Consider the following 23,764-nt stretch of genomic DNA (forward strand, 5'->3'; position numbering starts at 1 on the left):
ATAGGGATTCAATCCACAAAGTCCAGACTGTGGGAGACACTACAGGACAAACAACTCAGTTTTTTCCACATAAATTCCAAGGTAGGTAAGTGTGGTAAGATACGTAAGCGGGAATCAATAGATTAAGAAGACCTTAAAAGACATTATCAACCAATTGTAATATGTGGACCTTCACGGGATCTGAATTCAAGCAACAAACTGTAAAATATGTTATTACATTTATGAGATCATTGGAAATTTGGACAGTGATTGCATATCTGATGGTATTAGGGAAGTAATATGTGTTGTTTTAAGGTGTGATCACGGTTGTTGTGATTATGTTAAAAAGGAATAAACTTATCTTTTAGATATAAATTGAAATATTTACAGATGAAGTGATATGATCTCAGGTTTGTCTCAAAATAACATGAGGGTGGGGTGGATTGTGGAGAGGATGAATGGGAACTTGAATGAAACAAGACTGGCCATGAGTTGATAATTATTGAGCCTGGGTGATGGTACATCAGAGTTCATCATACTACTCTACTTGTATGTATGTTTGAAATTTTCCATAATAAAAAGTTAAAAAAAAAAAAAAGATGAAGTGACCATAGAGAAAAATGAAGGAAATGAGTATGCACTCTGGAAGGAATCTAAGACAAAGAGCTAAAGGCAGCATGGTATAATAGAAAAAAGTGCTAGTTCTAGTTTAGTTCTACTAACTATCTACATGATCTTGGCATGTTATGTAATTCCTCTGCACTTATTTCTTCATCTGTGAAATAAAGCTGTTATATTATGTAGTGGTTTTGAAAATTTTAAAACCAAGACCCACAGTAAGAAATATATTTTACACAGTAACCTAGTATACACACACACACATATATATGTATAATGTATATGAAAATTTCACTAAATACTATTCTATGGCTGTTATTTTTGCTGCCCTATTCCTTTAAAAATAAGTTTGTCTCAGTGCACTAAAATGATTTTATTACTGCAATGTCTTGAATGGTGGCCCCCAGAAGATACGTCCACATCCTAATCTCCAGAACCTGTGACTGTTAATTTGGAAAAAGGGTGTTTGCAGATGTAAGTAAGGGACTTGAGATGAAGAGATCATCCTGCATTATCTGGGTTGGTCCTAAATCTAATGACATGTGTCCTTATAAGAGAAATGCAAAGAGAGAATTGAGACAGAAGAGGAGGAAGCAACATAACCATGGAGGCAAAAACAGGAGTGACGGGGCCACAAGCCAAGGAATATTATAGACACCAGAAGCTGGAAGATGTGAAGAATGGATTCTCTCCTAGAGCCTTTGAAAGGAGTGTAGCCCTGCTGACACATGATCTCCGGCTTCTGGATTCCAGAACTGTGAAACAATACATTTCTGTTGTTTTAAGCAGACATGTTTGTGGTAATCTGTTATAGTAGCCTCAGACTAATACAATGACTTACTAAGGTTGAAATAAACGTCAACTGCTTGAATTTTTTTCACAGTTCACAAATTCTTTATTTTCCCAAACCAAAACATGGAACAACTGAGAAGTAAGTTACGAAAGCTCAGTAACCCAGAGGTCATACTATGCAAGGGGCATGCTGTGGCCATAAATAACAGGTCCCATTGGTTTATGAGGCACGGTTTGAGGCTTCTAGGAAAATACAGGGGATACAGTCCAGAGGGTTAAGGATGGTGTGTTATGACTCTGGACTAGCTGCCTTTGGAAGGTCTAGTCCCTACCACAACCCCATAATGACACCATAATGCAGCCCTCCCTGACATAAGCTTATAACTCTGCTTGCCACATAATCAGTATCCTAATATCTCCTAGCAGTGGTTCATGGTAATAACATTGTCTTCAATGTAAAAATGTGGCTATGTGCAGTCACTGCCTCTACACCACCACCAGCAGATCCTGAGCTGAGAGGAAACCAGTTTTCACTATCCAGAGCACCCCTTTCCAACCATCTGTTACAACATGATGGATTACTATGAAGTTCTAGGATTGCAGAGATATGCTTCACCTGAGGACATTAAAAAGGCTTATCGAAAAGTGGCACTTAAATGGCACCCTGATAAAAATCCAGAAAATAAAGAAGAGGCCGAGAGAAAATTCAAAGAAGTTGCTGAGGCATATGAGGTATTATCAAATGATGAAAAACGGGATATTTATGATAAATACGGCAAAGAAGGATTAAGTGGTGGAGGCAGGAGTCATTCTGATGATTCTTCTGAGTATGGCTTCACATTCCATAAGCCAGATGATGTCTTTAAAGAAATTTTTGGTAAAAGGGACCTATTTTCATTTCATTTCTTTGAAGACTCACTTGAAGACCTTTTAAGTAATCCAAGAAGCTCTTATGCAACCAGATACAGAGGTGAAAGATCTTTCTTCTTTACATCCAGTGAATACCCAGTTTTTGAGAGATTTTCTTCATATGATACAGCATATACACCATATGGTTCACTGGGCCAGGAGGGCCTCAATTCATTCTCTTCCTTGGCATTTGATGATAGCGGGATGGACAACTACATATCTGGTACAACTTCGGGTAAAATTCTTAGTGGCAGAAATACCAATACAAAGAGAATTATTGAGAACAATCAAGAAAGAGACGAAGACGATGGTGAGTTGAAGCCCTTTTTTTTAAATGGTATGGCAGGTGAAGAGGGATTTGCCGAAGAGTGCAGCTGGAGAAGACAGTCATCCAACAGTTATTCACCAGAGTCCTGCAGCCCCAAGCATGTATCTCAATATACTTTTGTGGACAATGATGAGCAAGGTATGCCTGGGGTCACCAGCAACTGGAATCCCTCTATTTTCTCAGCAGGATTCAAAGAAGGTGGTAAGAGGAAAAAAAAGAAGCATAAAGAGGTGCAGAGGAAGAAGTCAACTAAAAGGAATCGTTAAATTGACTCATCAGACACATTATGTTCATATAACATTTGAACACAACTCTGTGTGTGTTTCTGTTAATCAGAGTTTTGTAGATAATATTTAATACTACACTAAGATTATGTTTTTAATGTATTTAGTAGGATTGTAGGCATCTGATGAGTGGCTGCTTGGATTAGGTATGTTAGGAAAGGTAAATTTGTGGTAACAGTGATATTAAGAATTAAGAAAACAGCCAAGATTATTTTACTTTTTGGTTTTGAGATAAATGTTTATATATCATAAAATCTTTCTTTGGTTGAGTCTCTAATCTATTTCATTCCTTTGATCTACTTAAAACTACTATAGAAACTTCTGACACATATAATACTAGCAGCTAAAAATGTATTAAGACAGGTTCAGACTATATAATTATTTATGAGATGACCTTTTCCAAGATAACAGCATTTCACACACAACTTAGACACTATAAATTAAAAGTTAAAAAAAAGTATTTTAACTTAAAAATAGCTATACTTCTATATTTGCACATCCATGTTCACAGCACACTTATTCACAACAGCCAAGAGGTGGAGCCAATCCAAATGTCAGTTGATGGATGGATGGATAAATAAAATATTTATACGTATGGGCATATACACACAGTGGAATACTACTCAGCCTTAAAAAGGAAGGAAATTTTGTCACGTTATAACATGGATGAACTCTGAGACATTATACTAAGTGACATAAGCCAGTCATAGAAAGACAAATAATTTATGAGTCTACTTATATGAGATATCTAAAGTCAAATTCATAGCAACGGGAATAATTGTGGTTACCAGGGGCTGCAGGGAGGGGAAGAAAGAGTTGTTAATGGATACAGTTTTAGATTTGCAAGATGAAAAAGTTCTGGAGATCTTTTCCACATATCTTTAAAAGTGGTTAATGTGGTAAATTTGATGTTACATATATTTTACCACAATTAAAAAAAAAAAAAGCCCAGACTTACCCGGGGATTCCTCAGAGTAATGTGGCTGTATCATACGTGGTAGGCCCTCAGTGAATCACACCCAATAAGAAACTTTCTATTTTCTTTTTGAATTATGTACAGGATGTACAAATATATTATTCCAAAATACTGCCTTTAGCCAGCACAATTTGGGTTATGATGGATGAAAAATAGATGAGTTATAAATACAGCAGATATTGAGCAAGTGGTTTGAGCTCAATATTTGCATACATTTGCTTCTTTTAAGTGAACTTAATTTCAACGATTACTTCTTAGCTTCCTGTAATTATTTTATTTTCAAAATATACTGCTTTTCACCCTATTATTTTTATTCTTTGACTCATTCAACAGTATTTTTCAAGTGCCCACTATTTGTGAGGCAGTGTTCCAGGTACCTGGGATACAATAATGAACAAACGGCAAAAATCTTAGCTGTCACAGAGATTAAACTGGAGAGAGACAATAAACAAATATTAAAATATGACGTTAGTCACAGGTGCTAAGGAAAAAAAATTAAGTAGGGGAAGGGGATAAAAACTGGAGTATGAGTTTTGGCTACTGCCATAATCCAGGTAAGAGACTGTAATAGCTTGGCCAGGGTGGTGGAGGTGGTGGTGGTAAAGAGTGATCAAATTCTGGATATATTCTAAAGGTAGGGCCAAACAGAATTTGCTGAGAGACTGGACACTGAGTGTGATAGAAGTCAGGGTTTTTGGCCTTAGTAATTGAAGGAAGGGAAGTGCCACTAATCTGAGATAGGTCTTGAGGTGTTAAATTGTGGATTTAAAATTTGGATGTGCTACATTCACGATACCTGAATTTATTAAGCAACAAAAAAAGAATTTCCTGCATTGACTTGCATCCTGCATATCCCGTCATTGAATCCTTCCTTTTTTTTAACAAAAAGATTTTATTTATCATATTATTTAATCTTTTGTGGTAGAAATATAATTACTGTAAATTTTAATGTGACTAAAAGGTGGGAGCAAATAATCTAGTAACACTAAAACCCAATCATCTTTGGCAAAATATAGTTCAGCGGTATATAGCAGTGCAACAAACCTGGAAACCAGAAAAAATTCTAAAATCTACTATTTTGAAATGACTGCTACAGTAAAGTGTGAGCTTTTTTGTTGACAATTAGCATTTAATGCTTATTTGCAGAAAATAAAATCATAAAAGCTTAGAGTATTTTAAATGCTACTTATACAAAATGTGATATTTAGTAGAATTTATTGTCATACATGTGGGACTAATCAGACTTAGGAAAAAATACAATTTTTCAACAACAAAAGCAAAAACCACTGTCTGAAAATTTGATAATGCAATAACATGCCCTCCAGTCCATTTTTTATTTTATTCTTAAGAGATAACTAAAAATTCAGATTTAATCTTATTCAATAACTTAAAATTATTCATTTGTTTCCCACTACCTAGAGAAAAAAGCTCAATGTTTCTTAACGTAATATATGAGGGTGAGTTAAAAATTATCCGCACTCTGGCTGTACAATTTATAGAAGTTTTAATGTAACTAGAGTACGGATAGTTTTTGACTCACGCTCGTACAAGGCCCTCCATGAGCCAGCCACAAGCTTTCTTCCCAACTTGATTTTCTATCATGTGTCTTCTTATACATCTCATGCTCAGGCCCAACTTTCCCCAAAATGTGTTACAAGGGATACCATTCATGACTCACCACAGAAAAAGGGCTCCATGGTCAAACACATTTTGCAAATTAATGCCAAAGACATTTCCCTCATAGAGACTTGGAATTAGCTTATTATGAGCACTACGAAATGCAGCATTCCCCATACTTATTTGACCACATAACTCTTTTGGTGTAAGATATTAACAAGTCCAGCAACATATTTCAAAAAAGCTCCAGGCTTATTAATGCTTGCAAAGCTTTGTACCAGTCATTCTGTTTCAGAGTTCTGTGCCTTTGCATACGTTCCCTCTGTCAGGATAGCTCCATTACTATAGTTGGCTTGGGGAAAGCCTTCTTTGATGTTTCAAATCTCCTAATCTTTATTTATTTATTTTTAAATCTCAGGCTCAGTTCTTTTATTTATTTGTTTATTTTATTGGCTGTGTTTGTCTTCGTTCCTGCACGTGGGCTTTCTCTAGTTGTGGCGAGCGGGGGCTACTCTTCATTGTGGTGCGTGGGCTTCTCATTGTGGTGGCCTCTCTTGTTGCAGAGCATGGGCTCTAGGCGCGTGGGCTTCAGTAGTTGCGGCACATGGGCTCAATAGTTGTGGCTCACGGGCTCTAGAGCACAGGCTCAATAGTTGTGGTGCATGGGCTTAGGTGCTCTGAGGCATGTGGTATCTTCCTGGGGTAGGGATTGAACCTGTGTCCCCTGCATTGGCAGGCAGATTCTTACCCACTGCGGCACCTAGAAAGTCCTCCTAATCTTTAAAGCTATGCCCACATTTCCTCTTTGCCCCTCTCTGCCCCCAGAAAATATCTAACACTTTTTCCTTTTCCCCACAAGCATGTTACATTACAATTACTTGCTTTTTTGTCAGTCTCCCATGATGGTAGAAACTTTTTTTGTGTGCTTAGTTCTCCTATGTGGTGCTCAATTAATGTTAAGACAATTAACTTGCAAAGAGGCTTTTAAAAATTATTTTCTACTTATTTTTTAATACTTTCAATATTTCCCTTCCTCATCTCACACTTATATTTAAATGATTTAGTCTTTGAAAATGTAAAACTTACTTACGCATCACTAATGCTTTATTTTGCTTTTTCTCAAATGACCAGAAGGTGTTAATAACTATATCACAACTAATGAAATCATACTCTTAATTAGCCAGTCAAAGCATTTTCACTTTAGGAATGCATGATTTCACAGAAGAGAAAGTTACCTATGGTACTCAACACCCTGTTCCCAGAGGCTTCCTAAGGAAAATCAACCAAGAGCACCACAGACATTCAAAGTTCTATTTATGAGCACGTAAAGTCAGTGGAATTTTCAAACTCTGAAACTGCATAAAATCCCAGAATAACATATTTACAACCCATTATTGCCTTTCTTGAGCTCCCACATCATTTGAGTCAAGACTCTATTACCAGGACTTCCCTGGTGGTCCAGCGCTTAAGAATCCACCTTCCAATGCAGGGGACGCAGGTTCAATCCCTGGTTGGGGAACTAAGATCCTTGATGCTGTGGGGCAACTGAGCCCATGTGCTGCAACTACAGAGCCCATCTGCTCTGGAGCCTATGTGCCACAACTAAAGATCCCACCTGCCGCAACAAAGACCCTATGCAGCCACAAATAAGTAAATACTTTTTTAAAAATTAAATAAAAAAGACTTTATTACCATCCTTTGTTATATATAGTCTCGTTTTTCTGTTGCTTCTCTATCATCTGACTAGACTGTAACTCCAGGGAAGTGGAGATTCATCCACAATGACTACTAACTCAAAACGAAGACACGGTCTTTCTGGCTCAATAAAAAATTCCAAAAGAACTCTACTAAGCCAGAGTAAGACCCAGCAGAGGCATAAGACAAAAAGGACTAGATGGCAATCATACAGCTAACATTCTTGACTTGCTACTTGTGATACTCCTCTGTTAGTCTCAGTTCCCCATCAGTAAAATGATATTTGCTCTAACTTAATTGGACTTTGTGGAGATACAAGGATGTGATTCCTTCATTCAAAAAACCTATATATGTATATTATGATGTCAATATAAGAGTGGTTAAATTTACTTACTCCACTGAGGCGAACTGAAGCATAATGACTATATTTTTCCAAGATCTTGGTGTGTATAATTCAGTATATAGTCCTAAACCTTCATTAATCAGGTCTTAAACAAAGCCTCAACGAACACACACAAAAGTCACAAGGCAAAGAATGGTTCCAGCTCTAAATCATAAGTCATGGCCTCTGTGATGAAGACTGACTACTGCATATCTACTCACCTACTCCCGCGCGGAAAGGGACAGCTTTCTGGAGCTTCACTATAAGAAGCAAAGAGCAAGTTCTGTGCACTCCACAATGACTACTTTTTATTTTATTTTTTACAGTAAGAGCAAGTCTTGATACAATTAGCATTCCAATCTCAATGAATTCAAGTATACCACCATATGAAACATATGCCAAGACATAGCTTTGGTGTCAAATACCATATGCTCCGGTTCACACATTGTTCACCTATCGGCCCAAAAAACTAAACTATGATCCAACGGCAGATCTGCCTGAAAGGCAGACGATTCACCTTTCACCGATCAAGCTTTACGTTCATCGCATTAATTGCTTGCGACAGAATACACCTCCAAAAAATGCCCCCTTCCCCAATATTCCTGGACTACTCTCTCTTTACAAGCAAGCTTTCAGGCATAAAAAGCCTCAAGAGTATTTCCAAACATTACCTCTTCTGAGAGGAAATACTCAAAGGATTTGTATTACTAGACACGTTTCTTCCACATTCTGGAGCGTGCTCTCATTTCTACTCTTTGAAAACACGAAAATACGATTTTAGGCGCTACTTGATGGGAACCACTTTGTCACCTGGGCAAGTGTGATAACTGACAAACTTCCGTGAAGCCGAGTTACTTTGAAGACAGCCCCTCTGGGAAGGCAGCACACATTTTTCTCTCTGCAGTCATTTCAACCCCCCAGAATACCTCAACGGTAGAGAGAACACCGGGCCCACCCTTTTCCAGGGGCAGCAGGTAGAGAAGAACTCCGAGGAGCGCACAGAGATTTGGGAATGGAGGCCCCAGCAGGAGATGGGTCCGCCGAACCAGGGGTCGCCTGAGACCAACTTGGAGCCCTCTGCTGCGCCTTAGGCTTCTCCGAGCAAGCCCCGGACGGGACACTGTGGGAGGCGAGTCTAACCTGAGAGGCTGCGGGCGCTTGCTACCGCGGGAACAAGCTTAATTGCCGAGAGTAGCCAAGGCATAACTGCCACGCGTACGCGTCAGGAAGGAAAGGAGGAAGCTGCTGGAGAAGCTGCCGCCCGCAGGGCTGCGTCGCCAGGAAACCTGGTCAGGCGCCCCTCCCCTTCCGGCCGGCGCCGCTCGCCGGGCTTTCCTCCCACAGGGGCGCGGGATGTTGACGTCACGCCCGGCGCTGTGACCGCCGCTCTGGCCCGAGGGCCGTTTTGGCGTCATGACGTCGTGTTTCGTTTAATGGGCACACTCGCAGAGTATTCTGTTCTAAGTGACTCCCCTCAGGGTCTGACGGCTCCCGCCTCCTTGAAAGCACCGGATAGGAGGCTGCTCCATCTAGAGCACTGGTTCTGAGTTGATATACGAATGCGTGCATGGAGAGGCAGGCAGCAGCACGAACAGCCACACTTCTAGAAAGTTCTAGCCAGTGCGCAGGGCCGCGGTGGAGGGAGTAGGAATGAACGGGCGAAGGACCCGGGGTCACGAGACCGTTGGGTGGGCGGGGCCAGCGGCTGGGGAGGTTCTAGTCTGTTCTGCCTCGCGGCAGCCGCCCCCTTTACGCGGTCACGCTGAGCTAGCGCCCAGGCCTGGAATCGGGCCGTAGCCCCCGCCGCCGCCCGCCGCCGCTGCCTGCCGCTTCCGAACCATGGACCCCCGCAAAGTGAGCGAGCTTCGAGCCTTCGTGAAAATGTGCAAGCAGGACCCGAGCGTTCTGCACACCGAGGAAATGCGCTTCCTGAGGGAGTGGGTGGAGAGGTGAGACCCGGGCCTGAGGACCGTTGGGGGAGGGAAGAGGGACGGGCGGAGGGGGAGCTGGGCCCGAGCTGGCGCGGGGCGGAGGAGCCTGGAGCTCGGCGGCGAGGCTCGCTGCCTGGCGGCGACCTCGAGGGCCTAATGGAGGGTAGGGAAACTTAGATGGCTCGGAGGCAGGGAAGGAAAAGGCAGAGCTGGGTTCCCTGCATCCCGAGGTCGCCAGGGGTGTGTCTTCGGCGGAATACGGAGATGCAGATGGTTGCGGGGACCAGGGCGCCGTAGGCTCGAGGGGGAGGGGTGAGAGCGGCAGGACTTTGCTTTCGTGTGGAGTTGTTTTTCTTGAAATCTCTGGTTTCCTGCTGAGGTCTCAGTGACACAAAGCAACTCCTTTACGCACTATGCCTTTAAAAAGCGGTGTGATAATGATAACTTATTTAATAAGTTGCAATAAAAGTGGTAGGTGTATTTGATTACCTTTACAATTACAGCGATTCTAAGTGCGTAGAATTATTTTGGGAATCGCTTATTATTGTACCTCCGTGGTGGCAGTGCCATCATTCCAAACGCTTTAAGAAAAATGATTTTTCAAGGACCCGCATGGTAACACGATCTATTCTTGTTATCTTTAACTCCAGAGTACGGCGCTACGAGCGTGAAATTAATCGAACAGGCATTGTGCCATGATGCCAGCTGGGAAACAGTATAAGTACAGTCTATTTAGGGATACAGATGAATAAATACATAAACTCGTCTTGATATTTAGCATGTAATGGAGATTATTATTCTGCGTGTTGGAGGGGCACTTAAGGGAGAAAGGGAACTCTTCCCCGAGATGATTTTTTAAGAATCAGTACCTCTGGTGAGGAATTTAAAAGAGATGAGATACAAATTGCATCTCACAGTGATAAATAGCGACAGTGCAAAGCAGTGTGACCCCTCAAAGGTACTACCCTAAACATTGATCTGTTTATTTTAGTAATATTTTTATAGGGGAAGCTGAACCGACGATTAGCCAATATTTGAAAGAATAAATTTCTTCCAACGAGCTTATTGTAACAAGGAAACAAGTTCAAATCCACCAGCGTTGTCTGTGGTGGGATAGTAATTTTTTTCCTGTAAGAAGTTTCTCAGTCTTTTTCCCCCCACCAGTTTTCTAGCTATTGTAAGATTTTTGCTCATACTATTTATTTATGTAAAATTCTCAGAACACTTAAAATTAGTTACTGTGGTGGCTTGATAACAATTAACAGTTAAGAATACCGTTTTGCAAATTCTGCTTTTTAACGGGAAAAAACCCATAAGACATGCTGTTAAATTTTCACGGCTAGGAATTGAGGTCTAGATTTTAGTCGTTTTCTCTGTTGAGTAACTTGATTCAAAAGTGTCACTTAAGATATTTGTATGCTTTTGTCCTCTTGTTATCTACTCATTAGAGGAAAGAGCCTACAATTAATAAGTTCTTAAAATTCCAGATAAAGCAGACCTATATACTGCAGGAAAAAATATCTGGCACCAAGAGTGAACATTATACTGAGTGGATGCAATGTTCTGTTCCACTCCTAGAGAGGTAGGGAGGACACTGTGAAGAGAAAGTTAAAACTTAGAACAGTGTTGCAACTTGTGCAGGAGTGATTGGGGCTATGTAGATAATTCCGATTTAAGGTCTGAAAAATACTGTCAAGTATTGTTTCAAAAAAAAAAGCCTTATATCTAATTTTAACGTTTCCTGTAGGTAATTCCAGTTTTTCTTTCTGGTTCCGTTTATATTTTTCTTTTGGTATCCTAAATTGTTGGCTTACATATGGGGTGAAGGGTCTTGGCATGTGTATACACCTTATTCTGAACTTTAAATTGAGGTATTAACCTACAAACTTTTGTTATGTTTCAATCTAAATTTAAACTTTAATTTTTGTTGTCTCTGAAGTGTATCAGTTCCTCTCTTGTCTGCCTTTCATATCAGTCTTCTGAAAGCCGTCCAAGGTTTTATGGGATTGGGCTGAATGTGGAGATTTATAGGTCCAGGAGTATTCCTAAACCTAATCCTACTTTTAGGGTTCCTCAAGTAGAAAGCATCTCAGGTTTTCCTTTACTGTATACTAAATTAGTCACGGATACCCAGGCTTAGACATTTAAGCTTTTTCTGTTTGCTTATTTGCCATAATTTCTACCATTGTTTATAGCTTAAAATTTTATTTGATTTTAAGAATTTATAAGTTTAATAAATTTGACAAAGAGAAATATGAAGAAAAAAATTTTGGCCCAATAGTAAGTGGGAATCAGGGAAGACTATATTCTTTCCAAGAAATATGTTTTGGAATATTTTTGTTTTTCTAGGGGGAGAAGTATTTTCTAATTCTATTTTCTCATATTTGACAATTCTGTCCACTTTGTATCTTGTAGTTGCTTTTATCCTTTCATTTTATGGTAATTTAAAATCAAAGGGAGTATCTTTGTATTCTAGTCTCCAGAACAGTGCATGGCGGATGGCTTTTCGACAGATATTTTGTTTTATTTTTTATAAATTTATTTATTTATTTATATTTTTTGGCCGTATTGGGTCTTCCTTGCTGCGCGCGGGCTTTCTGTAGCTGTGGAGATTGGGGCGCGCGGGGCTTCTCATTGCCGGGACTTCTCTTGTTGCAGAGCTCCAACTCTAGGCACTCCGGCTTCAGTAGTTGTGGCTCGAGGGCTCTAGAGCGCATGCTCAGTAGTGGTGGCGCCCCGGCTTAGTTGCTCCGCAGCAGCATGTGGGGTCTTCCCCGGACCAGGGCTTGAACCTGTGTCCCCGTGTTGGCAGGCGGATTCTTAACCACTGTGCTACAAGGGAAGCCCTCAACAGATACTTCAAATGAAGTAAACAAGGATGCATTTGTACCCTCAGTGGTTTTAGAGTATAGCACCCAGTTTTTTGTACATGTGGGTAAGTAACTATAGGAAAGAGTAGATTGAATGTTACCAAATTAAGAGAATTATGACTGAAGTTTTGTGTGATCTCACATTGAGAAGGTCTCTGCACTAGTCCTACATAAATGCCTATATTGGCAAAGCCGCTGTAATTTTTTGGCAGGGAACTAGCTTATTTTAAATCTTGGAAGCATAAAATGAAACTTCTGTACCTTTAAATTGGTGTTATCTTCCACTAGTTAACTAGAATTTGGAATGTGAGAATCTCTAAATCTCGTTTATGAATAAATCCTCTTGGGTTTTCCTCCCAAGTTTTAAATTTTTTGGAGACAGTTTCATAGCTTGCAAACAAAATGCAAGTATAGTACAAGAGAACTTTTTCCCTGAACTATTTCCAGTACTGTATCCACAACACCATTTAATGTGTGTTTTCTACAAGCAAGGACAGTCGTCTGCAGTACAACCATCAACTCAGGAAACTGATGCTGATGCATTAGTATTATCTAATCTTCAGAATTACATGCTGCACTTCGTTGTCATGTCTCTTAGTTCTGAAGTAGTAGGGTTAGGGTTAGTGGTAGGTCTATAACCTCCCAGAGTTTTAACAGAAATGACACTGTTAGGACTGTGTTTGGCTGTTACCCTAAATACAGTCCCAGATGCTAAGTATTGAAACTTAGGAAAAACGCAGTTTAAGAGGTCTGGTGTCTTAAAGTTTAACCGCAGAGAACTAGTATTTGATTACTGTGTTCTTTTGAAAAGTTTTTCGGTAGAATAGGTTTTTAAAGAATTTTGTCCTGTTTGTATGCTTGTTCCTTATCATTAAATCATTTCACTTTGCTCGATCACATACTCAGATGTTTTGGGTTGTATAATGATTTAATGATTGGCACATGGGAGCCATTTTTCCTTATCAAGGGTATTGAGTAACCGAAGATATTTTTGTAACTGTCACATTAAATAAAATGGGAAAGGTGCACGTTTTTTTTAATTGAATGGTACATACAAGAAATTACAAATTTTGTTTCTTATTGCATTTGTTCTTCACATTTATACTTTTACTTCATGCTGGCTGTATCAAAAGATAGCATTGACTGTGAAAAGGCAAGCCACGGGGTAGGAGAAGATACTTGCAACTTGTAAAACTGACAGAATATGCATATGCAGAATATACAAAGAATACCTACAAATAAACATGATAGACAACCTAATAGAAGGCCGGATGAGAGTTGAACTTTACAAAGAAGGCTTTTAAAATGGCCACTAAATGTATGAAAAGAAACTCAAACTACAATGAAATAACTCTGTTGGCCAAGGTGTGGAACAGCTGAATTCTCATACACTGTTAATAGATGTGTAAGTTGGTAAAAGAACTTTGGAAAACCAATATCCATTTAAATCCAGTATACACATACCTTATGTCCAGAAATCCCACCCCACTGAAGTGAATGTAAGCATGGATCTGATAAGTCAAGTTATAAAGAATTGACGCTTACAGGTGTTTTGGAGTAGGTTCCTTTCTGTTTTCCAAGTTAACGTATCTCTGTTTTACATAAAAGTTAATGGCCTTTATTTTTTTAATTCTTTTTTATTTTGTTTTTAGGCACATGTTAGTTAAGTCTTTGTGACCTCCAGCTTTCACTATTGTGGAGTGCTCTTAATCCACTGAACATTTTTGATCACTGGACTGTTGCTTGTAGCCCATATGCTTCAGAGCCTGCCCACAAGGAGCATATAACACTAATTCTTCATGGCCTTTTTTTCCCCTGATTTTTAAGTTATTTGTATATAACTCACGTTGTTGGCCTGGAATATTTGAGAAAGAAGGGCTTGCAAGGCCAAGAAGAAATTCTAATGGGTGACGTTTAAAGGATATATGGAGAAAATCTGCAGTGCGAGGGGCGTATGAATATAAGCAAGAAGGATCCTTGTAGGTACTAGTCAGAGGAAACAAACATTTTGAATCATTAATATGGGGACTTTGTAGTTATTTCATAAATTGCCTATTTAAATTTAATTGAGCTATTCTTACTAAATGTCAAACTTGATTCAAAAGTTCAAAGTTTTGGATTCAAGTATATCTGTTGAATTCTAAATTAACAACATGTACAAATGATTTTGTCGTTGCATGTTTCTCTGCCACTTTTCCTTTTTATCTGGGAATGGGCAGAGAAACTAAGTAAGCTTATTAGACTCATCAACGTAGGGAGAGAGTTAGATTTTTATTAACCAGTATCCTAAAAGTAAATACATTTTTAAGCTGAAAAAACTTAATCATAATACTGAAGCATTCAAATTGAGTTTACCCTTAAAGGTTTGAAAAGGTAACTAAATATCTATCCTTTTTCTCTGCATAAATAAATATTGCTTGGCTTAGTGAATTTTAGTTTTCTAAACAAATATCTTTTTTTTTCATCTTCCTCAAGCATGGGGGGTAAGATACCACCTGCTACTCATAAAACTAAATTGGAAGAAAATACCAAGGTAAGTTACAAATTTCATTTGTATGTTTAGTGATAAAGTGCCATAAGATTTCTTAGGGATGTTTTTCACCTGTTACCCTCAAATTACCACTCCTGATTTCCTGAAGAAATCACTTGGAAATAAGATGTTTGTAAAATTTCTATTTGGACATCAAATCTCTGTAATCTGATTTAACGCTGAGAATGTGGGGTTGAATGTTCACTGTGTTGTGTAGAATAAGTGAGAATAAATGCTGGGTGTATGATATATGCATGACTTCTAAGTGGTAAGCTCTGTGATTGTGTGCATTTGTAACTCATCTTTTTTGTTGTTGTTGCACCGGCCATCTTCTGGGATCTTAGTTCCACAACCAGGGATTGAACCTGGCCCCACAGCAGTGAAAGTGCGGAGATCTAACCACTGGACAACCAGGAAATTCCCATTCATCATTATTTTTTTAGCTGGTAGCACAGTGTTTTTGTCGGTATTGGGCTGGCCAGAAATTTCGTTTGGGTTTTTCCATGAGTGTTGTGGAAAAACCCGAACGAACTTCTTGGCCAACCCAATAGTTTATTAATATTTGGAAAGTAAACAAAAAAACAGCCCAAGTTAGTTATTCTTAGTTTTTTCTGCCTTACCACCTGAGGGATGTTTCTGAGAATGGTTCATGGTGTTGCTTTAGCATATATGCAGAAAAGGCATGTACAAACAGGAGGAGGTTATTGATAGTTAAAGTTTAGAGATGGGAGTGGGGAAGGATGTACTCCTAAAAATGCTCCCTTTGGAATTCCTTTTTCTCCTGTTTTCTGCCTTCATGTCTAAAAGGGTTTTTTCCTCAGAGTTTTCTGACTAGCTGTCTTACATTGATAAGAAAATTTGCTGTTTTATTATTTAGCGTATATTTTTAAATGGTGAAATGAGAGAAGTTAAGTAAAAGCTCCAGAAGTAGTTATTCTTTCTTTAGATGAGTCATTTGTCAGAGTTTGGTAGATTCTGAGCCCTAGATAGGATATTTTGACAAGAGGATATTTTGACAAGTGATGAACATACATGAAGACAAAATTGTATTTAACTTGTATCTCTGCTAAAAATATCTTATTTTGCAAAAGTAGTAATGTGTTTGATCATGGAGAGTTGTAGACTACAGTGCCCATTAAGGGTGTTTCAAAATATGTGGTATATCCACTTTATTAGCTTCCTAAAATCCCAAATTTTTAAAATTCTAAAACTCATTGTCTAAATGGTTTGGATGAGGGGCTTGACCTATACTTAATTTAAAAAGAGAAATAAAAATAGAAAACTAAAATAGTGTACCAAAAAAACCCAAGAAAGAGCATTAACTCACTAACTGAAGTACAATGTATGTGAATAACTTATACTTAAATCTGTATAAATTAATAGCATATATATTGGGTGATTTATTAAATGCTGATAGCATTGTTTGCCTTCCCTTTGCTAGGAAGAAAAAACAGATAGTAAGAAGGCGGAGGAAAACATAAAGACAGACGAACCATCAAGTGAGGAAAGTGATCTAGGTGAGGAGATGGTAGTTAGTTTGTATTTGATAACCTCATGATATGGTCCTGTGTTGATTTTTACTAAATTGACTAAATCAGTGCTATCTAATAGAATGAGCTATATATGAAACTTAAAATTTTCTAGTAACCACGTTTTAAAAATTAAAAGCAGTTGAAATTAATTCAAATAATATATTTAAACCAATATGTAAAATGTTAACATTTCAGCATGTAATCCGTATGGAAAAATTATTGATGGGCTATTTTCCTTTTTTCATACTAGGTCTTCAAATCCAGGGTATTTATCTCAATGCAGATGTTACATTTTTGATGGAAATACTTGGTCAATATTCAGATTTCATGAAATTTGTAGTTGAAAAAGTTTTTCTAGACATATGTAAAAGATTTCCAATAACTGAATCAATACCAAAAAATTATTTTCGTTTGGTACCTACATCTGTGTTAATAAAACTGGTTCCATTTAGAAGAATTGATGTCTGTGCCATGGACTTGGGGTTTTATTTTGTTGGTTTGGTTTTTTTAGACTGCAGACTGACAAATTTCTTCATAAATTTGGAGGACCTTTGAGACTATAAATATATACCCAATTAATTAATTGGGCAGTCTCTTAATTCACAGAACCTATTTAAAAGCTAAAAAAAAAAATACTTGTAATTTTTCAAATTTTGAATCAGTTGATCTTTGATATGTTGGAAAGGGCTTATTGGGGCTTAATCAGACCTTTTGTTTTTGTAGAATGTTTTTTTCATTCTTACAGTTTTCAAACAATTACCATGACTACAACAGTTCTTAAAAAATTAACTCCATCTAAAAGCATTTTGTGCATGAATCAAGCTGTTTTATAATTAGACAAAGTTACAAGCTCAGTTCCTGTTAAAAATTGGTCGAAAACTTTTTGTTAGGTATTAATTCTGATTTCAGGTAGCTAATTTTAATTTCATTCTTTTTTGAGAGGAAACTGCTATTATCAGATTCATTCTTTGCTATAAATGTCTCAATATTATTTATTGTTTAAAAAAATTTAATATATGTTACTTTGTTTTGCTTTCTGTAGTAAACTACAGTTGTCCATCATGAAATTTGCAGCATAGCTCTTCCTGGTGCTATCTTTGGGGTTCAATTCTGTATCATTAGTATACCTTTAATTTAAAATTTATCCATACTATGTTTTCAAAGATAGAAAATGGTAAAATTAAATATTTTATCATGATTTACATCAGAGTATCATTATAACCTGTGCTATCTGCATAAAATTTTTTTCTTAAACATTCAGTGTATTGGTGTGTGGAACAAAATATTTGAACTGAATCAGTTTGTTGACACTGACTAAATCAGTGGTGTGTCTCTGTGTAATATATACGAGAAATAGAAACTATGCATATACGAGAAATAGAAACTATGCACTTGCCAGGGTACCTACTACCTACTAAATACCTTACATTATGTGACTATTAAAATGAAATGTAGTCTTATGAAAACAGTAAGATTGTGTTTAACAGGGAAATATTCTACAGTGTATCAGTTTAAATAAAATTAACAAAGTAAAATATTTAAATTAACCTAGAGTAAAATATGCAGTTCATTAGTTCCACTAGCCAAGGTTAATTAATTTTTGATAGCCTCGTGTGGCTAGGGGCTACTATATTGGATAGCACAGGTCTTATTTTCATTTTTTTTTTTAACTTTGACAGAAATTGACAATGAAGGTGTGATTGAACCAGACACTGATGCCCCTCAAGAAATGGGAGATGAAAATGTAGAGGTAAGTTCAGTGGCTTGTTTTCTGCTTGCTGTCAGGAATGTGAAAGCCTACCTATTGCAATTATTTTATGACATATCTCTTCCAGGAAAAGCACATGTTAAATCTTTCTCTGACTTAAGGCATCTAGGAAAGCATTTTATTACTCAAAATATTTGTGAAAATTCCCTTTATTTTATTATTATTATTTTTTAATTTATTTATTTTTTAATTTATTTTATTGGCTGTGTTGGGTCTTCTTTGCTTTGTGTGGGCTTTCTTTCTAGTTGCAGTGAGTGGCAGCTACTCTTTGTTGCGGTGCGGGGGCTCCTCATTGCCGTGGCTTCTCTTGTTGCGGAGTACGGGCTCTAGGTGCATGGGCTTCAGTAGTTGCAGCACATGGGCTCAGTAGTTGTGGCTCATGGGCTCTACAGCTCAGGCTCAATAGCTGTGGGGCATGGGCTTAGTTGCTCTGTGGCATGTGGGATCTTCCTGGATCAGGGATCGAACCCGTTTCCCCTGCATTGGCAGGCGGATTCTTAACCACTGCGCCACCTAGGAAGCCCTACACCAGTTGTTTTCTAAAATGGTTTTGTCACAACAGACGATATTGCCCTCAAGGTGGTGAAAATCGGTTCGGGGCGGGGCTTGAAAAAAACTTAGATGATACAGTGGTTAGTGGTACTCCAGAGGTCATAGCACGTTAACATATATGCAGTATATCTGCAGTAAAAAAAATGGAAGGGGTGAGAAGTAAGGGGGAAAAATGCCTAAAAAGGCTCTTTTGAGGGTTGACAATGAAACAAAGCTTGAGAAACACTGTAATACCCTAATCGCAGCTAAAAAATTGGTTCAGATTCTCACCAATACTTGACATTGTCATATTTCATCTTTGCCAGCCTTACTGTGTGAAATGGTATGTCCTTGTGGCTTTTAATTTGCATTTTCCTGATTTCTAATAAAGTTGACATAGTCTAATGTTTATTGGTTATTCACAGGTATTTGTGAAGCCTTATTCTTTTTCCTTTTTTTTTTTTTACTGGGTTCATCTTTTTCTTGCTGATTTATAAGTTCATTTTATGTTCTGGATACTAACAATTTGTCATCTGTGTTCCACATTTTTCTCTACTAGTTTGTGGTTTGTCTTCATTTCCTTTGCATTGGCTTAATATACAAAGTCTTTCTTTAAATTTTTAAATTTTATTGGAGTATAGTTGATTTACAATGTTGTTAGTTTCACGTGTACAGCAAAGTGATTCAGTTGTACATAGACATATATTCATTCTTTTCCAAAATTTTTCCCATATAGGTTTTTACAGAATATTGAGTTCCCTGTGCTATGCAGTAGGTCCTTGCTGCATATCTTTTTTGTATATAGTAGTGTGTATGTTAATCCCAAGTTCCTGATTTATCCCTCCCCCCATACAAAATCTTTTAATGCAGTTAAATTGAAAGTTTTTTATGTATTATGCTTTTATATATTATGCTTTATTACCTCAAGGTTATAATTGCTATAATATATTGTTTTTTCCTTCTGAAAATTTTATGTTTGCCTTTCACTTTTAACCTTCAGCACCATTATTGAAGAATACTTTTCCTCACCAGTGCCAAAATACACGGTTTCTGCATATGTGTTTTGGTGTTTTCTTGTTCTACTTGTCTAATTTTTTTCCATGCACTAATGACACATTGTTGTATATAGCATTATATTAAGATTTGTTATCTCATAGGGCAAGGACCCCCCATCTCTTTAGGAGTATTTTTGGTTGTTATTGGCCCTTTGTTTATCCATACAAATTCTATTTTTTTATTTTATTTTTTTAAAATCTTTATTGAGTTTGTTACAAGATTGCTTCCGTTTTGTGTTTTTTGGCCCCAAGACATGTGGGATCTTAGCTCCCCGACCAGGGATCGAACCTGCACCCCCTGCAATGGAAGGGGAAGACCTAACCTCTGGACTTCCAGGGAAGTCCTCATATAAATTTTAGAATCAGATTGTCACCCCTCCCCTCCACTAGAATTGCATTAGATCTAAATTAACTTACAGAGAAGCTACATCTCACTGTTGAGATTATCCATGAATGTGATATCTGTCTAATTTTTAGGTCTTTTTTTTAATGTCTTTAAATAACTTAATTTTTTTCTCCTTAAAGATCTTATGCATCTTTGTAAGAACGAATATAAATACTTTGTCACTATTTGTCAAAAAAAATCTTTGTTCTGTTGATGGTGCCATTCATCTCAGTGTGTCTAGGTTTATAATACTTTTTATTTATCCTACTTGGGATTTACTGCGCATCTTAAATCCTAGGGTTGGTAACTTTTTTTAGCTCTGGAATATTTTCAGCTAGTATCTCTTTCAAAAGTGGCCTCTTTCCCATTCTCTCTCCTCTCATTCTGGAGCTGTAATTAGATATATGTTAGACTTTTTCACTCAAGTTCCATCTCTTTATCACTTTGATGAATTATGTATGCTTTCTTTGTCTAATCAGCTGTTCCACTGATGTTTGAGTTTTAATGCTTGTTTTTCATTTTGATACTTTCACTTTGATTCTTTTTAAAGACCCCTCGGTTATTTCTAAGTCTCTTGCTCGTTTTCAGATCTTGCCTTTATTTTCTCAAATGCATTAAGTTCTTTATCAGACTGTTTTGCTGGTCTTATTCTCCTGTTATCTTTCCTGACTCTTGCTCACTGAGGTACTTTGTTTACTGGAGAGAGAGAGAGAGAGAGAGAGAGTGTGTGTGTGTGTGTGTGTGTGTGTGTGTGTTTGCACATGCGCATGTGTGTTGACCATGAGTTCTTGTAAACTTTACCTGTGGAAACTTTTTGAGGCCTGAGTAGGTGTATTCCTCCAAAGAGGGATATGTTTGCTCCCATCAAGACTCTGAGTTGGTGTCACCAACTCAAGGATCACTTTAAATTCTCAGTATGGTTTTTTTGTTGCTTGTTTAACTACACAAGTAATGTGAATTCCAGTGGAAAGGCTAGCTTGTGGTTATGAATTTTCAGGGGAGAGTTCTTTTTCTTCTCTCTATATAGTTCTCCGTTTTGGGGACAGATTATTTTTGCTATACCATTGTGCCTGCAGGTATAGGCATTTGGGGTTCCAGGTTTGTTTTGGACGATGTCTGATTAGACATCATATGTCTGTTTCACCTGAACCTAGACTTTGTTTCATGTGTCCTGCACCATCTTCAAAAACAGAATTGCAAGGTCACCAGGTTTGACACCTTCCATGAGAATGAAAGCAGATGGGGCACTTGGCACCTGGCTGGATTTCAAGCCTTCACTTAATCTTGTTCTTTGAGGATTTCTACATTCTTAGTTCAAAGACAGCTTTTATTGTTAAAAGGTGTGTTTTAGACTTGTTCAGACTATCATGTGCACTATATTGCAATAAACTGAAGTTGTGTTTTTGCAAATTATCCTGGCTCTGTAGAATGTCTTAACTATCTGGCAAAGTTTGTTTTCCTTTGTTCTTTTAGAAAGTTTTTTTAGTTTGTCCAAAACTTGTAGGGATTTTTGTTGGAATTGCTTTGAATTTATTGAGTAACTTGAGGGTAGATTGACACAGTTGATAATTTTTTCATAAGCATGGTATGTATCTGTGTCCTTTAATAGAATTTTCTCTCTTCCCCCACCCCCTCCCATGATAGCCTTATGTGCTCTTAGAATGGTATCTTGTTCTATTATATTTTATAATTAATTTTTGCTGATGTGGAAGAACTCTGGATTTGTTTCATATGTTACTCTTGTATGTGAGAACTTTATTGTCATAGTAGATCTAATAGCTTGTCAATTTTTTTTTTTCTAGGTATATATAAGGACAGCTGGTATTTTCCTTCCAGTTCTTAAACCTATCAAATCATTTTCTTAATGAATTCAGCAGCACCTTAAGTGATATTTTGCAGAGATGGTGATAGATTTTTGTTTGTTAAAGAAATTGCTTCTTAACTTGTAGGACGTTTGCTATATTTTTTTAAGTAATGTTATTTACTTTTTATGTTTAATTTGTTTTTCTTTTTGGCTGCATTGGGTCTTAGTTGTGGCACGTGAGCTCTTCATTGTGGCCTTCCAGGTTTCTCTCTAGTTGTGTGCCGTTTTTTTCTCTCTCTTGTTGAGGTGTGCAAGCTCAGTAGTTGTGGCACACAGGCTTAGTTGCCCCGCAGCACGTGGTATCCCCAACCAGGAATTGAATCCGAGTCCCCTGCATTGGAAGGCGGAATCTTTGCCATTGGACCACCAGCGAAGTCCCTATATGTTTTTTGTTATTAGTAATCATTTGTACTGTCAGCATCTTGTACTTATTTGTTCTGTCTAGTATAGGTGCTCAATATATGTTTATTGGACCAAAAGAATGAGACATTTTTCTTCTGAAGATTCAAGCCTCTTAGGAACTAGCTTTTCCACTTATGAGGAGACTGGGTTTTAGTACAGGCATACCTCCAAGATCTCATTGTGAGTTATGTTCCAGACCACCACAGTAAAGTGAGTTGCACAGATTTTTTGGTTTCCCAGTGCATGTAGAAGTTATTTTTACACTATATTGTAGTCTATTAAGTGTGCAATAGCATTATCTAAGAAACAATGTACATACCTTAATTTAAAAATATCGCTAAAGAATGCTAACCATCTGAGCCTTCAGCAAGTCATAGTAGTAACGTCACAGGTCGCCATAGCAAATACGATAATGAAAAAATTTGAAATACTGGAAGAATTGCCAAAATGACATAAAGATATGAGGTGAGCAAATGCTGTTGGAAAAATGGCTCCAGTAGACTCACAGCGTTGCCAGAAACCCTCAATTGGTAAAAAGTGCAATGCTATCTGCAAAGTGCAATAAAACAAGCTATGCCTGAACTTGTGACTAACTAGAAAGGATTTGGTAAAGCTAGGGCAGAAAAACCTGCTCAGGTCGGGATGGAGGGAAGCAAAAGTCATATCTGGAGCAGAGTATAGGGAGTGAAATTTATTGTTTAGTATAAAAGATTAAAATGCATCGTGTATGATTTCTTACTAATCATTTATCATAATTATCCTCTTTGTTCCCTGGAGACCAGAGAATGTATGAAAATGGGAGTTGTGACTACAACATCCCTAAGAAAGTCCAATTTGTTTGCTCCCTTTGTTTTTTTGCTACTTGTTAGTTGATCTTTAATTTACCCCTAGGTAACTGAGGAGATGATGGATCAGGCAAATGATAAAAAAATGGCTGCCATTGATGCCCTGAATGATGGTGAGTGATTTTTTTTTTCTCTTTGCTACATTTCTGTAGTAGTCTGAGTATTCAGTTCTCTGTTTCTCTGCTGCAGTAACTGTTAATGGTGGGAAACTGGAAGGGAACTTAAATTTATTGAATATATTGTACTGGAGAAGAAAGTGTCCTGTTCTCCACTCACCACTTTCCCATTGATAAAGAGGCTGAAATCACTCAGATATCAATTATCTTGTCTCAGGGCATGTACATATCCTGATTGTAACTCAAGACTGTGCTTCCCTGACTATAGTCCAGTGTTTCTCCACTGACAAGAAGCTTTTAAAAGGTGAAAGACTTTCCCCAAAAGTGGTAATAAATTGTTGAGCCTCAACTTTAT

General features: G+C 37.7%; 3 protein-coding genes across 7 annotated transcripts in view; 2 read left to right on the plus strand and 1 right to left on the minus strand.

Moving 5' to 3' along the window:
• XPNPEP3 (X-prolyl aminopeptidase 3) overlaps positions 1 to 8,855 on the minus strand; it is a 49,960-nt gene extending 41,105 nt beyond the window's left edge. The window contains exons 1-2 of one of the 5 annotated variants that reach the window (XM_057741232.1): positions 8,721 to 8,816; positions 7,802 to 7,840 (exon numbers count right to left, since the gene is read on the minus strand). In XM_057741232.1, the coding sequence (XP_057597215.1) occupies positions 7,802 to 7,840; positions 8,721 to 8,784 (103 nt within the window). In that variant the 5' untranslated portion in view covers positions 8,785 to 8,816. The other 4 variants (XM_057741233.1, XM_057741239.1, XM_057741234.1 and 1 more) reach the window with 4 other exon arrangements.
• DNAJB7 (DnaJ heat shock protein family (Hsp40) member B7) lies at positions 1,865 to 2,937 on the plus strand. Its single transcript, XM_057741241.1, has one exon. The coding sequence runs from the start codon at positions 1,960 to 1,962 to the stop codon at positions 2,890 to 2,892; it is 933 nt and encodes a 310-aa protein (XP_057597224.1). The 5' UTR covers positions 1,865 to 1,959; the 3' UTR covers positions 2,893 to 2,937.
• A 131-nt stretch (positions 8,856 to 8,986) lies between the features above and the next one.
• ST13 (ST13 Hsp70 interacting protein) overlaps positions 8,987 to 23,764 on the plus strand; it is a 28,485-nt gene continuing 13,707 nt past the window's right edge. The window contains exons 1-5 of the mRNA XM_057742027.1: positions 8,987 to 9,529; positions 14,857 to 14,914; positions 16,353 to 16,428; positions 18,123 to 18,193; positions 23,340 to 23,406. Of these exons, the coding sequence (XP_057598010.1) occupies positions 9,420 to 9,529; positions 14,857 to 14,914; positions 16,353 to 16,428; positions 18,123 to 18,193; positions 23,340 to 23,406 (382 nt within the window). The 5' untranslated portion in view covers positions 8,987 to 9,419. The remainder of the gene's footprint in view (positions 9,530 to 14,856; positions 14,915 to 16,352; positions 16,429 to 18,122; positions 18,194 to 23,339; positions 23,407 to 23,764) is intronic.

Source organism: Hippopotamus amphibius, chromosome 7 (genome assembly GCF_030028045.1).
Source record: "Hippopotamus amphibius kiboko isolate mHipAmp2 chromosome 7, mHipAmp2.hap2, whole genome shotgun sequence".
NCBI lineage: Eukaryota > Metazoa > Chordata > Mammalia > Artiodactyla > Hippopotamidae > Hippopotamus > Hippopotamus amphibius.